At 50.8% G+C, this 15,827-nt stretch overlaps 1 protein-coding gene across 4 annotated transcripts in view; it reads right to left on the reverse strand.

Moving 5' to 3' along the window:
- LOC116940306 (cingulin-like protein 1) overlaps window positions 1-15,827 on the reverse strand; it is a 126,406-nt gene that overhangs the window by 84,737 nt on the left and 25,842 nt on the right. For all 4 annotated transcript variants that reach the window (XM_076053594.1, XM_076053550.1, XM_076053503.1 and 1 more), the window contains exon 2: window positions 7,246-8,610. In XM_076053594.1, the coding sequence (XP_075909709.1) occupies window positions 7,246-8,598 (1,353 nt within the window). In that variant the 5' untranslated portion in view covers window positions 8,599-8,610. The remainder of the gene's footprint in view (window positions 1-7,245; window positions 8,611-15,827) is intronic.

Here is a 15,827-nt window from a genome sequence, read left to right on the forward strand (position 1 = left end):
ACACGCAACACACAGCACCCAACAAACGGCACCCAATACACAGTACAACAGATGCAAATACACACGGCATACGACACACAGCGTTTACATATGCAGCAGAAGGGAGTGTGTGTATTCCTGCTGCAAACGACCCCCATGGGCTCAATTTTGATACTCCCTGCGACAGCATGGAGACCCGCCGTTACCTTGAACACTAGAAAACCTTGAGCAGGGCAGAAGGCAAAGGAGTTTGCACCGTACAATTTTGCCCTGGTTGACCCCGAGCCTCGCTTGCACAATGCTCTTATTTCACCGAGCTGAGAGATATTGGTCGGAGGGTACAAATTGGGAAAACGTTGCAGAGCAAGTGGTTAAGTGTACCTAGGGGCAGCCGTGACAGGCGGGACTGGAATTGAAACGATGCAACAAAGGGGGGGGGGAGGACGAGAGCACGTTCAGAGTGCTTTTCGCGGCCGAACTTACGATTTAAATGTAAAGCAGCAGTGTGCCGAGAGGAGCGCGCGTTTCATCACTGCATGCTGTCTGCTTTGATATGGTTCATGAACACGGTTATGAACGAAACAATATCGAACGAAAAAACTGAATAGTGGGCAAAGAAGCGTAAAGAGACGGCTGCTTGGAGAGACAGAGAAAGGACCACGTGGATTTGAAAACAGACGCCGGTAACTGACAACGTCCACTACGAAGAAGACTACGTGGGCTCGGGCAGGACACGTCTAGTGCAGGACACGTCTTGGGCAGGGCACGTCTTGGGCAGGACACGTCTAGGGCAGGGAAAGTCTTGGGCAAGACACGTCTAGGAGAGGACACGTCTAGTGCAGGACACGTCTAGTGCAGGACACTTCTAGGGCAGGACACGTCTAGTGCAGGACACGTCTAGTGCGGGACACGTCTAGTGCGGGACACGTCTAGTGCAGGACACGTCTAGTGCAGGACACGTCTAGTGCATGACACGTCTAGTGCAGGACACGTCTAGGGCAGGACACGTCTAGTGCAGGACACGTCTAGTGCAGGACACGTCTAGGGCAGGACACGTCTAGTGCAGGACACGTCTAGGGCAGGACACGTCTAGTGCAGGACACGTCTAGTGCAGGACACGTCTAGTGCAGGACACGTCTAGTGCAGGGCACGTCTAGTGCAGGACACGTCTAGTGCAGGACACGTCTAGGAGAGGACACGTCTAGTGCAGGACACGTCTAGTGCAGGGCACGTCTAGTGCAGGACACGTCTAGGAGAGGACACGTCTAGGGCAGGACACGTCTAGTGCAGGACACGTCTAGTGCAGGACACGTCTAGGGCAGGACACGTCTAGTGCAGGACACGTCTAGTGCAGGACACGTCTAGGAGAGGACACGTCGCTGTAAGGGATAACGGCCGATGATCAAGAGTAATAACAGAGTGGCAGCCAAGGACTGGAACGTGTCTGAGAGGACGCCGACGTCAGGCCATGTCCCGGTACCGGACGCACTGTTGCATTGCAGAATCGTGAGAGAGATGTTAGCGGCTTGGCGAGGCCTTCATCCAGCAGCGGATTGACCATGACCGACGACGACGACGAATGAACGCTGCTGCAGTAGGGGTGGCGCGGTTTTATGGGCTGTGCGTGGAACGTGGTAAAAATGGGCAGAGTGCGAGACATACACCTTGCCAAGAGCAGGGTGGTTTGGTTTGGCTGTAGCACCGCGGTGCCGATGTGTTGATGTTGTGGTCCTGTGATTGAGTGAAGCCTACAGTCAGTCGGGCGAGCGTGCGGAGGAGAGGGGGAGCCCGGCAACATGAATTGGGCCAAGTGAGTCAATACAGAAAGGGTAGCTTGCACAAGGCAAAACCGAGCATGCCCATAGCATGGCAAGTTTACAAATAAGTCCACGTTTGCTGTTCATGTTTACATTGATGGCTCACTGGGGTCGGTCAACAGCAGCAGCAACGGTGGGAGGGTGTCGCTTGATGACGCACAGCGGGTCAGGGGGGAGCAGGTGGGATTTGTGTGGGGAGCCTAGCACCCCGATAAGAGGCATCAAGCCAATGCCGCAGAAGAAATGCGCTCCCAGAAGAAGGCCCCTGTGGGTGGGACGGGAGGTGTAAACAAAAAACAGTCAAAAAATCTGTGGAGGAGGCAAATATGGGAAGCAGGTGTATTGTCCGCTTGTTTACATTGCTACCCGATGATAAGAGAGGGTTCTCTTACCGCAGAGTCAACGCGTTCCACAGCCACAGGGGTTGCCATGGGCGTGTGACTGACCATGCGCGTTTGGAACCTACACGCTGGGGGACAACACAAGCCCACACGGGGACTTGATCAATGTAGCCTGGACCAGCCCAGAAGGTGAACGTGATGCTCGTGTAAAACTTCACCAGAGCTGAGGAAGGAAGAGGAAGTCATTTTTTTGTTTGCTTGCGATCATGTGCAGGCACGCACAGCGCGGTGGCCAGAAATTTTGCACCATGTGCAAGATGCACTGCAAACAAAACACAGCAACTTCTGTTGCTTTTAAAATACCGATTGTGCTACTGGCATCGAAGGAGCAAGTGTGAAGCATTTTACGTTCATTCAGCATGGCGAGCTCCACTTGAGTGTGCTGCATATGGGTCAGCTGCACTTGAGTGAGCTGCACTTGAGTGAGCTTCACTTGAGTGAGCTTCACTTGAGCTGCACTTGAGCTGCACTTGAGTGAGCTTCACTTGCGTGAGCTCCACTTGAGTGAGCTTCACTTTAGCTGCACTTGAGTGAGCTGCACTTGAGTGAGCTGCACTTGAGTGAGCTTCACTTGAGAGAGCTTCACTTGAGTGAGCTTCACTTGAGCTGCACTTGAGTGAGCTTCACTTGAGTGAGCTCCACTTGAGTGAGCTCCACTTGAGTGAGCTTCACTTGAGCGAGCTGCAATTGAGCTGCACTTGAGCTCCACGCGAGCGTCACTCGAGTGAGCTCCATGTGGGTAAGATGCTTCGTGAGTGTGCTGCCTGTAAGTCAGCACGCTCACCCCTGAAGCAGTTTACTCAATGTGAAAGTTCGAATCTCTGTAGAAGCTACTTCCACGGAGAATTTCAAAGCTGCTGCCTGATTCAGTGTGTACATGAAGAACCTGTGACACCATTCATAGGCGTAGATTGAAATAGAAATGAATAATAGTCTGGACTAAAAGTTTGTAAAATAACGAAATATTACTCTTTGGTTCTTTCGGTAAAGTCACGTAGGTATGTATCCCTGCAGTCACGAAAGCTTCAAATAAAAAATGTAATATTACTTTATCCAAAGTCTACCTTGCAAAAGAGAAAAAGAAGCTTGGTTTGCTATCACCTGTTACATTTTTTGGTGATTTTGAAAACGTTTTTTCGTATGGACATGTTTTTGTTTATTGTAGTACGGAGTTAGACTGATGGCCTTAATCTTAGTTGTCTTGTGGTTGTTGTTGTTGTTCGACTTGCATCCCACTGGGATTTTTTGCACACAGCGTTGGTGTACGGTGCTTTTTTCAGGAATATTTTGCTGTTTTTTTCATGGATTTTCTGTATGCACAGTCACAGTCACTTTAAGATGTTTTCTTGTTCATGTTTTTTGTTTGTTTGTTGCGGTTGCACCCGATTCAAGAGCCGAATAGTTCACAGGGCTATACCAAATAAATAAACTGAAACTGAACTGAAATTAATAATTGTAACTGTTCTGGAACATTTTAAGACGGCATACCTAAGTTTTCACCATGATCGATTAAAAAATAACCTCACGGGCCCTCACTTGTCATCCTCCAAGGGTTATTCATGTGACCATTATGCTTTGCCGTCTTCACTTCGAAAGACAAGCGAGCGGTTTAACCCCAAGGTGGACAGGACAGAAATAATCCGCAAACCACACACACCTCATACGTTTATCATTAAGTGTTGGTGCCCGGGCTGAGACCATCACTCTCCCTATATGTGCGGACCTCGGGCTAGGATTCAAATAGAGGGTCCTCAGTAGAGCTGCCTCAGTGTTCAGATGTGGGACCCCCGAGTTTGCCCGTTGTTCCGCCTCCTTCCGCAGCAGGAGAGGGATCGCTTGCTTCATAGCGGCAGATTTCCCTGAGCCATGGCTCCAGTGGGAAAGGAACGTGAACATTCCCCTGGGATCACTAATCACATCGTGAAGCTCAAAGCGAGGCCGCGTTTATTTCCAAGCCATGCCCTAGTGATGCCCGCCCACAGTTTGACATGGTTAACGGGATGAAAGAAATAGAGCCACTAAATGTATGCCCTGTAATTTACCAACACTACCGTGCAGAGCTGCTCACCTGCCTCTGGCATTCTAAATCAACCTGAGTGACTCAGGTTGATTTAGAATGCTGCGGGTTCTTTCCTTCGTTCCTTTTTGATAAGCCAACAACAGTGGCCGTACGAGAGGCTGGCATCGCCGTGTGGATGTACAATTTCCACCACTGGTTCAGGGCCCATTATCCATACGAAGATGGAGACGCGAAATTTTAACGATTTTTTTCGTGATGTTGAAATCTCAGAGGTAAATTACAAGATGCGTAGAGAGACGGGTGTGGTCGCATTGCTCGTGTGAGCGAGCAGATGCTGCGACTCATTCGGCTCTGCCGGGTGGTGCCGATCCCACGGTGCCAGCCCTGCCCCCTCCAGTGAGGACCTCACGATGCCGCAGCAGCAGCAGACGGCTTTGTTGGTCGCTTTAAGAGCCCCTCTGAGAAAGTTAATCAAACCAATTAAAACTCTAAGTAGAACTAAACTTATTTTCTGTTGACAAATTTCGTTTGCAACTATGGATGACCGTCGGGAGTTTTTTTTAAGGCCTGCCACTCATCACGGCACTCCAGCAAATGGCACCGTTAAACTCTCGAGGTTGTTTGGCAAATTCGACGCGAGGGACGGCAAGTCCTGCTCGCCGAGCACTGTCGAACTGTAAATATGTTCCTGCCGTGCATCGGGTAAACACGTTTCCACCAACAAAGGTGGCCATTTCGACGCAAAACGTCGAGAGTTCTTGATAAATCCAGCCGATGCGAATGAGGCGTGGATCACCCGTGGCCGTAGCTCACCAAGTTAGTACTTCAGTGGCTTTGCAACCAGTTAATTGTGAGAAAAATGTAAAGGAATACTTCGTTTGTCTACGAGCGTCAGAATTACATAATTATATTTGACTACCCCCATCTCCATTCTAACAGAATGGCAATAAGCTTACAGGAATTTCCCCGAGGTATTGTCAGGGAACTCTACGAGTTTCCCATCATGGCTGGTTTCACTGCCATTATGCATTGCTCATCCTTGGGCTATCTCGTTTCAACCACACGGGGCAAATGACAAAGGCCCCTCACAACAAACAGCTCGGCTGCCTGTGGGAACACACGGCGTCACTCTGCGTCTTGAAGCCCAGTTTCAGGGGAAAAGGTTCAGACCGTGGTGTGGGTGCACAAGAGGGCCCCCCCCCTTCCCAGCCACACGGAACCGATGGATTTCCGGTGTGGACGTGCCCACTTGGTGGTGGTAGAATGGCTACACTGAGATGACAACATGTGTCGTCTTCATACTGCATAAGGCACAATAACCGCTGGTGAAACCCCTCGGTTTGGTATGAAACAGGAGTAAAACGAGTTGGGGATTTGCCCATGGGTGGAGATCAAATGAAGACACAAGGCCGATGTACGATTTCTTCTGATGTCAGTTTGTTGTAGACACCTTCATATCACTGGCCTCCTTTAAAAAAATACGTTGGGATAAAAATTGGAAAGCTACGGAAAGGGACCGGTACTGTCCTGGGGGAAGGGCATTAAGACTTTATTGGAAATCCGCACACGACGGATTCAAGTCTGTGCCACGGAACCTCATCCAATTTCGTTTTGCTCTCAAAAATACCAACATAAGAGCTACGCGCATATTACATCTCAGAGGAGATTTTGCCCAAAACACCCCCCCCCCCCCCCAATGGCAGTACACAGACATACGGGCATGCTTCTTAGGATCGTCCTGAGGAACTTTCCTTATTTGGGAAAACGTCACAAACGTTTCATCGTGCTACCGGACTAGCTTTGACATTATCATTTATGGGCAATCCGTCCATATATACATTCCGAGATGTAATGAAATGCTTTTGCAAATTGATATCATGGTATTCCATCAAAAATTGTTAATACATTGAAAATATCATGATTTACCCTCCCTGGGAGAGGCGAGGTGCTGTGGAAAAGTGCAGCTATTGAGCATCAGCGGGTACTGGCACACACGGATGAAAATATCACGAGGTACGGTCTCTCTCCATGTTCATCATCTTCGGCCTCTTTGTGTTCCACCTAAGAGAAGAGGTCCCTCACCCTTTCTCTTTCCCCTCTTGCGTGTTGTTTTGTTTACTCTGTGCAACACCACACTGGATACTACTGTGCGCACCTGCACCAGAGATGTTTCACGAGGGTAACCAGGTCTGTGGGTTTATTTTGTTTGTTCGTATGCATGCTTAATAACATGTATTTTGTAAACGCCACAATAAACACTAATCCTGGTCTTCCGTTAACGTTTCTGGTACCCTTCTCTTGAAAGTTCTACTTGTGATGGATGATTGAATAAAGTAATGTTTCTATAGATATCCCCATGAACGCTGATTGTGTTCTTCATTCCGACTTGTACACACAATTCATTTCTGAACAGTGGGCACGGTTGCCTGGAGTTAAAGCATCAACTGGCCTTGCCACCTCTGTTGTTCGCACAAACATGCTCATGGTAATTCACAGCTGTTCCCACTCCCTGTAATGTTACCACGATTCACACAGTTGTCACCCCGCACAGCTCCATTCTGCGACAGCGCTCGCCGCCTTGACAACCTCAGTGGGCACAACACAAAGAGCCGCCATCTCTGATCATGTGACATGTCTGCTACCTATCAGGTAAATAATATTGCACACAAGTACTCGGGCCAGGCCTCAATCACTGTGCAATTTTTCACAAAATCGCACCGTTACAGGTGACAAAATTACGAAATACGTTACATTACTTTAAAATCCCTAATATTCTGGGCTCTGATAACTCACCTATCTACCCAACAAATGGAGAAATATATAATTGCATACAAAATACAAGAGTCAAACAACACGACACAACACATTTGATTTAAGAAGCACTCAGACGTTGTACAGGGATAAGCAGGTGTGAAATCCCAACGCTCGTAATGAGTTCGGCGCTGCGATGAGCAGAGCGGCGCATGTGCGAACAAGGGGAAGGCTCTGGCCCGGCGCGCGCGTGCACGTGCGGTGTTGTTCTCCGCACCTGCTTGGCGCCGACGGAGCCGCCGCCGCTGGTGGCCTCCACTCGGGACGCCAGCGTAAGCCGCATGGAGCTCGTCACGGCGCCGGTGGCCACCTTCGCGCGCGGCTCCAGAGGGGCGTCGTGACCGCCCGCGCTCGCCTGCCCCCACAGCGTGCCGCTCCTCGGGCCGTCGAGCTCCACGCGGCTCCTCTCGGCCCGGTTCTCCCGCTCGCCGGACCGAGTGCTCGAGAAGTTCTCGAGGCTGCGCGAGCGCACGCGGTCGCCGGCCGAGATCTTCGCGCGCCTGCGGGGCCGCCCGCGCGTCGCGCTGGCCTCGTCGAACTGCCCGATGAGCTCCTCGATGGACAGGATGTGTCCCGAGTCGATGTCGCGGCCCGTGCCCGCGCGGAACGGGATGTAGCGCCGGTTCTCGTGGCGGTTGGCGCTCTCCCCACGCAACTCGTCGGGGCCGTCCTCGGACGGCGATCGAATCGGCGGCCGCTCGGGAGACGCCCGCGAGCGCGAGGACGCGGAGCTCGCGTTGGAGCGTCCGAGGCTGTCCACGTCGCTGCCGGCCCTGCCGGACTCCTCGCTCATGCTCGACACCGACCGCGTCACCGGAGGCTTTTCCCCGCTCCGCTTCCCCCACAACTCCTGCGTCTTGCCGGCCGCGGGCAATGGGGGGCCCCGCACGCTCGCGCTGTCGGTGACTCTCGTGGCTTGACCTGCAAGCGCGCTTCCCACACCGTTGGGCTCCCCTTTCACCGCCGGCTGCATCGCCCCGACTTTTGGACTTTTCTCCCTCTCTTGCCCATCCACGCATGATTGTGCCTTATCGGCCGGCCTGTAGGGCTGAAGAATCCAAGGTTTTTTCTGAAAGTTCAGCTTCTGGCTTGAACTCTGACCCTTCAGTGCTGTAGATCGTGCCTGTTCTCGCGCCCGCATGAAATCTGGCCTCGTGTACTCGGTTTTCTTGTGCGAAGGGTCTGAAGTGGCGTTGCGAGGAAGGCTGTAGAGGTTCCCCTTGGGACCGGCAGCATCCTGGAACAAACCATCCACGGTGGTCACCGAAGAACCGTTTGAGTTGACGGCCAGGAGGCTCTGGGCGGTTTTCGTTTTGGGCTCCGGCAGTGTGAGCTTCGGTGGGTCTGGCAGGCCGCCCTCGGGCTGCTCGCTCGAGTTGAGCACCACAAAGGGCTGGCCCTTGATGCCCTGGATGCTGATCTGCACGCCGTATGAGGAGGAATTCATTTCACTCAAAGGGTTCCCCCCGCCTCTGTGAGCCGGCGCGTTGGCAAAGTCCTCGATGAAGCGAATCTGGAGCCCGTAGTCGCGCAGAGACTGTGCGTCCACCTCCTGCCGAGCCGGGTCCATGGTGGCCGCGTTCTGAAAAAGCAAGCGATGCAGGCATTAAGCATCGGGACTTACGGGAGGGCCCGGGAGCCTCGCGTGTAATGGTGCTGCTCGAACTCTGTCCCCGGCTCGGCATGGTCGCCCACGACGCACACACAGGCTATGCGCATACTTTGGTTTTGTTTCCGAAATCAGCAAAGTAAGACGGTCAACGTATGTCCAATCAGTTTACATCAGTCTGACGGTTCACATGGCTCCTTGAGGGGTATCGAGCTGTTGCTCTCGAGCGTTCGATCTGGGTGGGATGCGTGGCTCTGCTGTTGCACGGCGTTCAGGTGGGCGAGCCTGCTTTACTGCGAGCCGGGGACCCCATCGGCAGTGAACAAACAGCGCGGCCGCCTGACAGGACAGGAGTTCTCTTCACACACACATACGCACGCAGCAACACAACACCCGTGTTTATTACTCCTGTGTGGTTTGCGATTACCATTACCTTGCAATTCACTGCGGTGTGCGATTAACATGGCATAACTCCAACCGGAGCGGAAACATGTAACGTCAACATGCGCATGGAGACCTCAGACAGAGACGCATCCCGCATGTAATGAAGACTAGGATGGACAAGCCGTACACAATACGACATTTGGTTACTCAAAACGGTAATGTCAAGAGTTCTCTGCCCAGCGCAGCTGCAGGCCAAATACCGACCCAGGGTGACCCTGGGCCAAGGTAAGCTCAGCCAGGACGACATGGCCTCACATTTCAGAGTTTAATGCTGTGCCAACTGCAGTCGTCATCGCTGGAAAGCCGAGTCGGCATCGACACCTACAAGTTTACTCTGCGAGGGTTACATGGTGATCCCACTGGACCCGCACGCAAAACCTTGTGTGGCGATACGGCCAGCGCAGCTTCACCGGGGTCTCCGGCCCAAAGACCTGGAACCAGTTTACCTGCGGCAGATGTTCAGAATCCGTCCGTGAGTCGGAGCCAGTTTGGCAAAAGACTTGAAACGGCGTTATTCCAAATAGCTCACTGCACATTTGTGATGGACTGGGCTTATAACAGTGCACGATAGCAAATGTTTGGACTTGCTCACAAAAGGTGGGGGATGCCTACCCTGTGACTGTGTGTGGAACAGATATTTCGACATGGATCGCCGTATCGCGGGACACGTCACATTGCGATGCAGTATCGGCACAAACCTGAATCTCCCAAGCATTACCGGAATAGACCAGATTCCCCCCAGTGCCCTCTGGGTCTCGCGTCAAACACTCCAGAAGCACCGTGGCGAGCGCCACCCCCGCACTGTGGTTCTAGCCGGCAGCCGGGGGCTCCCCTTCGTCATGACAGTAGAAGCAGCGCCCAGGGGCGGAGCCACAGGGGGGGGGGGGGGGGCTGGGGGACTCAGCTCCCCATGAAATTTTGGGAAAGTCGGTAATCGGGATAACCAGATATCCGGCTGCTGCAAAATGCTGGCTGCCACCTTGTGCTGCCCTGCAGGCTGCCACCTTGTGCTGCCCTGCAGGCTTCCACCTTGTGCTGCCACCTTGTGCTGCCCTGCAGGCTGCCACCTTGTGCTGCCCTGCAGGCTGCTTGAGCGGCAGCCTTTCGAACTTATCCAACTTATTAGCCACATCAGCGGCTCCGACCTATTCATAAACTCCGCGTTCAAATCCAATTAAATTTGTTTTATAAATTTGTGGCGCCCATTGGAAAACATTACACTGGATATCTCAGAATATTGAAGTCAGCCCCCCCCCAAAGTCAAAATCCTGGCTCCGCCCCTGAGCAGCTCCCAGGCAAAGCCACAGCTCCACGAGCACCTCGCTACCAAGTGGTGCACAGTCGTCCCGGGGAGGCACTGCGTCCGGGTTTGGTTGCTGCACATGGACTACACTGCAGGCGGGATTGCACGACATACCACCTTCACCTCTTTTTAGTGACGTCGCAACGACATACGTTTGGCTCGGATGAGAACGTTCCAGAAGGTATTGCGCTTGTCACCAGGTTAAGGGGTCACACAGATCCGATGCGGGACACCTCCCCATTGTGCACGGCGAGTTGCCCGCGAGGGGCACGACCGGCCGTCTGCACAGGGCTGGCGGCGGTGTTACGCACGCTCAGATTTAGTTTTTCTAGGCTTCATCATGGTTTCCTCCCGAGTGCAAAATGGTAATCACATTTTTTTTCGCAACATATACCAAGCAAGGCACACTGAAAATCCTCAATCATCACGAGGTGTGATTTCAAACAAACACAATGTCACGTTTATCCCGTTAAGGATGGTGAAAATCAACATAAACGGCCTAAAGGGAACAATGCAGTCTGGATCTCCCTTGCAGCAGCACCGACATGCTGCGTCTGAATGGGCACTCACTGGTGGGCAGGTTTGGGAGTAATGACGTTCAGAGTTTGTATTCCAGAATGGATTCCAACTGTCCAAAGCCAACAGGGCTTAGATAACCACTTCGATAACCACTCCGCGTGCCATTCTCTGCAAAGCGATTAACACGCAAAATGTTTCTTCACCAATTGGGATGAGGCCATAAAGTCACCCGCCATTTGGAAAAAAAAAACTCTGGCCTCAAACCTGGTCTCGAGCAACAAAGCGGCTTTGTGTTACTCCAGCACTGGACTGCAAGTCCTGGTGAAATCCAAGTACCTCCTTAAAATATACATTGCATATATGTAGATAAGTGTACGTTTTTTATCAGATGATAACCACACCTCTTTGATGAATACATCCTTGGTCTCTCAGCTGCGTATCAGCTTGCCAATAACTCCATTCATTGCATAAAGCAACGTAGGAGACAGTGGTGAGAAGAGCAGCTTCCCATTGCTTCAGTAGCTCTTGCAAAAGAGTTGTGTGCACAGTCTTTGACATGTTTGAATACTGGGGCTTTTACTCATTTGCAATACAGAATTCCTATTTGCCATTCAAACATTTGACAACCGTGATAGAGTACACAGGCAAAATCAAACTTCAAACACCCCACTGCCATTGTGCAGGGGACAATTTTTAAGTGTTTTATTCAACTTGTTCATCGAATGCATCCCGATCTTGTTATAATGTGGCAGATCCGAGGGAATGCTTTTTCTCCCAAAATTCCTGTACAAGAGCAGAGCCACATACAGTGACACAGGGGTGTACACCATGGGGCAGCCAGGAGGAAGCCCACGCCATGCGCAGCGGTGCAGATGAGCGATTAGGTCGTCCATTCAGAGGTACGTACCGAGTCGCCCCCAGTGCTGGGCTCCACCGTATCAAGATAAAAAAAAGTCTGACAATGGGATTTTTGTGCAGTGACTCGTGTCAGCAGAGACTCTATTAGAGTCATGTGAGAACCGGGATTAACATTGAGTGGCAGCCTGCAACCTAAGCTCAGGGTCTTAGCGATGCTGACTCATTTAAGTCAAGTTCATATCACCAGGCAATCTTTAATGAGTATTGTTTTGTAATTTTGTTTTTGTTTTTGGATAATATTTTTTTGTGGTTAGCGCAATAAACTATGAAGCCAGCAACCGCAGTGGTGGGCTAACATCAGTGGTGGGCATAATCTGAACAAACGCAGCCCTCAACTCCCCCACCATCAACAACACGCATGACACCCCGCTTAGTGACGTATGACCTAACAACCTCCATGATCGCCACGTCACGGAGTTCATCCAGCAGCGGATTGACAAAGGGCTTCACTGAATATCATTATAACTTAATTCTAACAATTTTACCTATTTTCCAAGTTCACTTTTTTTTTCACCTGGAATATTAATCTATGGAAAACACAACAAATGCATTCGCTGTGTGCCCACTAAATAAACTAGCAACACGGAAAACTACACACGATTTACAGCTGGAATCACACCTACGTGCACATTAGAAGTCTGCGTTTAAACTTTGGAAGTGAGCTGGGAAAATTTAACTTTCGTCCCAAGAATTCGCACTGAATGGATGAGTCATCTCTTTCGCATATCTTCTCTACGACGCACACCATCGGATTTCCTTCAGTGCCACTCCCCCTTCACACAATCCACCCCCCCTCCTTGCTGCGCTCAATGACTGCGTTCGATCACATACGTCTTCTCACCTCCCCGTGATCACACCGATGCCACGTACGCTGCACAGTACTCATAATAAAAAGCTGGTCCGACACAAAGCTCTCTGTATTGTGTTATGGCAATGTGTTGCTTTTCTCTGCTACATCCACAAGTGAATACCATGTCCATTATCAATGTTTGCACAATACGTCGGCTGCATGCGATTACGTTGGATCTGCGCTTCGCTTGCCATGCCTGGCGTCTTGCGCGCAGATCGAGGGCCTCATTGACGTCTCAAAATACCCTGGCAATTTTTTGGTGGAAAATAGAAGAGGCCATTTGGCTCTTCTTCGCCAAATGTTGAGTCCGCAACGACAAAGACTGGACGAAAATCGTCAGGCGTGACAATGACTATGATCAGAGACCTGAACGAGCCTGACCATGGACGAGAAGAAATTAACTCGTCTGAATGAAGATGCAGAATAGGATCACCTAATAGCGTTACCAGACAGCAGTACATGGAGTAAATTGGCGATACTGGATATGTACACGAAGATTTACAGAGTTCAGACTCGCTGAAGTATTGGACACCCCCCACTCACACCATCTGTTAACTTTAAGTGTTTGACTAAATGTTTGTCTACATTAGTCAACTCGACTGCATGAATCCCACAGACTAAGACCTGTCTAATATTTCACAGGTCGTCGTCTAGACTTAGATGCTGGATACATTATCCCCTGCGCATCAGATCCACGCCGCGTGGACGCCCCACACGTCGAGCAGCTCTGTGAAACAATCGCCGCCTCGACCACATCAATGTTCGTCTCGGCGCGGAGGACATCACACGTTGGGTTATTTTATCGAAATGCACAGCAGTACATTATTTGGTGTTACTGTAGCGTTTCATAAATTCTCATCGGGCCCCATGATGTTTGCTGCACAAATGTCTACCTTTCCCTAGTCGTGTTTTGTTCCTTTCCTTGCCCTTTTCCCACATGTGCCCCGCTAACTAAAGAAATGTATTGTTGGAATGCCGCTTGCTATGCATGCAGCCTGCCCTACACCTACCTACGATCATGGACATGTATGCAGAGAGTTGTTGACGTTCTAGTTAATGAAATCCATCGTCCGAGCTGAACAACAATCGTCTCATGTCCAATTTTCTGTCTTCTTCTTTGGCAAAAAGCTCGGTTTGCAAGCAGTGGTGCTGCTGCGTTGCAAAGCCACGTGGTCGTACAGGGGGCGCACACCGAAAGGCGCGGAAGACCGCACGGCGAGCCAAGGGGGGCTCGCGTGGCAAGACACTGAACACCAGGGGGGTCCGCCCCGTGACCATAGGCTTTGATATCATATCCCTCGTCGTGGCTCCAACATAGCGTTGCTTTGTGCACCGGTGCTTGGATGGTATTGGTCAGGGAACACGCAATGGAGCCATGGGCTTAAATGCGCCGGTGGAAATTGCCAAATGTAATAAGTAATATTTTTAAAACAACTTGTTTAAAAACACGCTTTTATGAAATGTACTAGCAATGGCACAACTCCACGACTCCAGGAAGTGGCCCCGAAGCTTGCCACAACTTAAGGGAGCGTGGCCAATTACAGGCAACGTCAGTTGAGCGTGGACAATTAGAGCCAAGCTGAAACATAACATATAAAAAATGTTTAAATTTTTTTTTTTTTATGATAGAATATAGTATTGTCATCAGTATGCCAAGTTTGCAGTCGATACCACATTGGGAAGTGGGTTAAAATTGAGTTACAAGATTTGAGGATACAACAACGACAACAACAACAGAGCGAGTTTAAAGAAGGCGTGTAAAAAAAAGCTACCGAGGTGGTTCAGTGGCCCACACAGCTAAAGCCGTGTTCAATTAATACGCCAGTACTTCTGAGAGCGCAAGTTCAAACCCAAGGCACCGGTCTAATGCTATGTTTCCTTGGCCATGAGAAACCGTGCCCAAGCCGCACCACTTGAGGAAGGAGCTCGGCCCCACCACCACGTCTCCCCCCACCCCCAAGCCCCACTCCTTGCTCTCTTTGGCTGGAGGGAAGTGATCAGACTTTTTTTTTATAATGCAATGTTCATCAGGCCCCATGGTATATAAAGTGAAGCCTCCAACTCGTAACCACTCTCTTCTGGCCTCTCTATGTGCTGTGAAGAAGGGCCATAGCCCGAAACATCACCTATGATATACTTTTTTTTATTTGGAAGGCCACAGTGTTGTGGATGAATGTTGATATTTTGTCAAAACAAAGTTTAGCGTATGCTTTAGTTAGCATACGCCCTCTCAAGCAAATATCGGTAAGTTGTGTCATTTTCTGGTGTGCTTTTAAACAAAGCAACATCACAGCCGTGGAGCGTGGGGCGCGTCGCCCCTCGGCACGACGTCGCGATGGCTCCAGAGCGGAGCTCCGGTTCCGGGCCAGCCCAAGCGTTCACATCACATGGCCCCGCGGTGACGAGAGGATAACTACCTCGTCGCCTGGTATACAGGACGCCGTGGGCGCAATCTCAACCCTGACTGATGCCTGTATATTTGGAGTTTGCACGTTCTCCCTGTGGTCTGCGTGGATTTTTCTCCGGGTCCTCCGGTTTTTCTGCGATAAATGTCCACTTGATAATCCACTTTGTTGAGCTATCATTCTGAAAAAGAGCTATGTAGTTCAGCGGGGCCTTATCGGGTAAAATAAAAAGTAAATTTTGGTTTCAGATTCACTCACGTCGGTATACAACGGGGTCTCAAATGAGAATTTGACACCTTGTTCTATCACACGCACGTGATGCACTTATCGGGTAAGGTATTATAATTCCGTACCAAAACTATATGGGGGTTGTTGGCGATGCACGTCGGCAATCCAGCAACCAGCAGGCAGCGTGGGTGGGTGTCCCGTGGGGACGATGTTTGCGAGCGGGTGGGATGGGTGACTGCAACAGACACACAAGGATGTCTCTGTCTGGCAAGGCAGCGCAGCCCAACTCGGCGTCGTCACAGCCTCCGCCCCATCCGCAGCTTCACTGCAGGTGCCTCAAGCCAGAGATTCAACCCGCTGGGCCGGTACAAAACGAGAGCGAAGTACGGCGAGGATAGCCATGCCCTGTGGACAATCTTTATCATTGCAGCGACACGAATGTTGCATGTAAACATTCTAGACATTACCAGTAACAAAGAGTTGTATCCAGGACACCACAGTTACTCTAGTCTGCTCTTAAGAT

The sequence above is a fragment of the Petromyzon marinus genome, chromosome 1 (genome assembly GCF_048934315.1).
Source record: "Petromyzon marinus isolate PM22_M1 ecotype Great Lakes invasive population chromosome 1, UKy_Petmar_22M1.pri1.0, whole genome shotgun sequence".
NCBI classification, from domain to species: domain Eukaryota; kingdom Metazoa; phylum Chordata; class Hyperoartia; order Petromyzontiformes; family Petromyzontidae; genus Petromyzon; species Petromyzon marinus.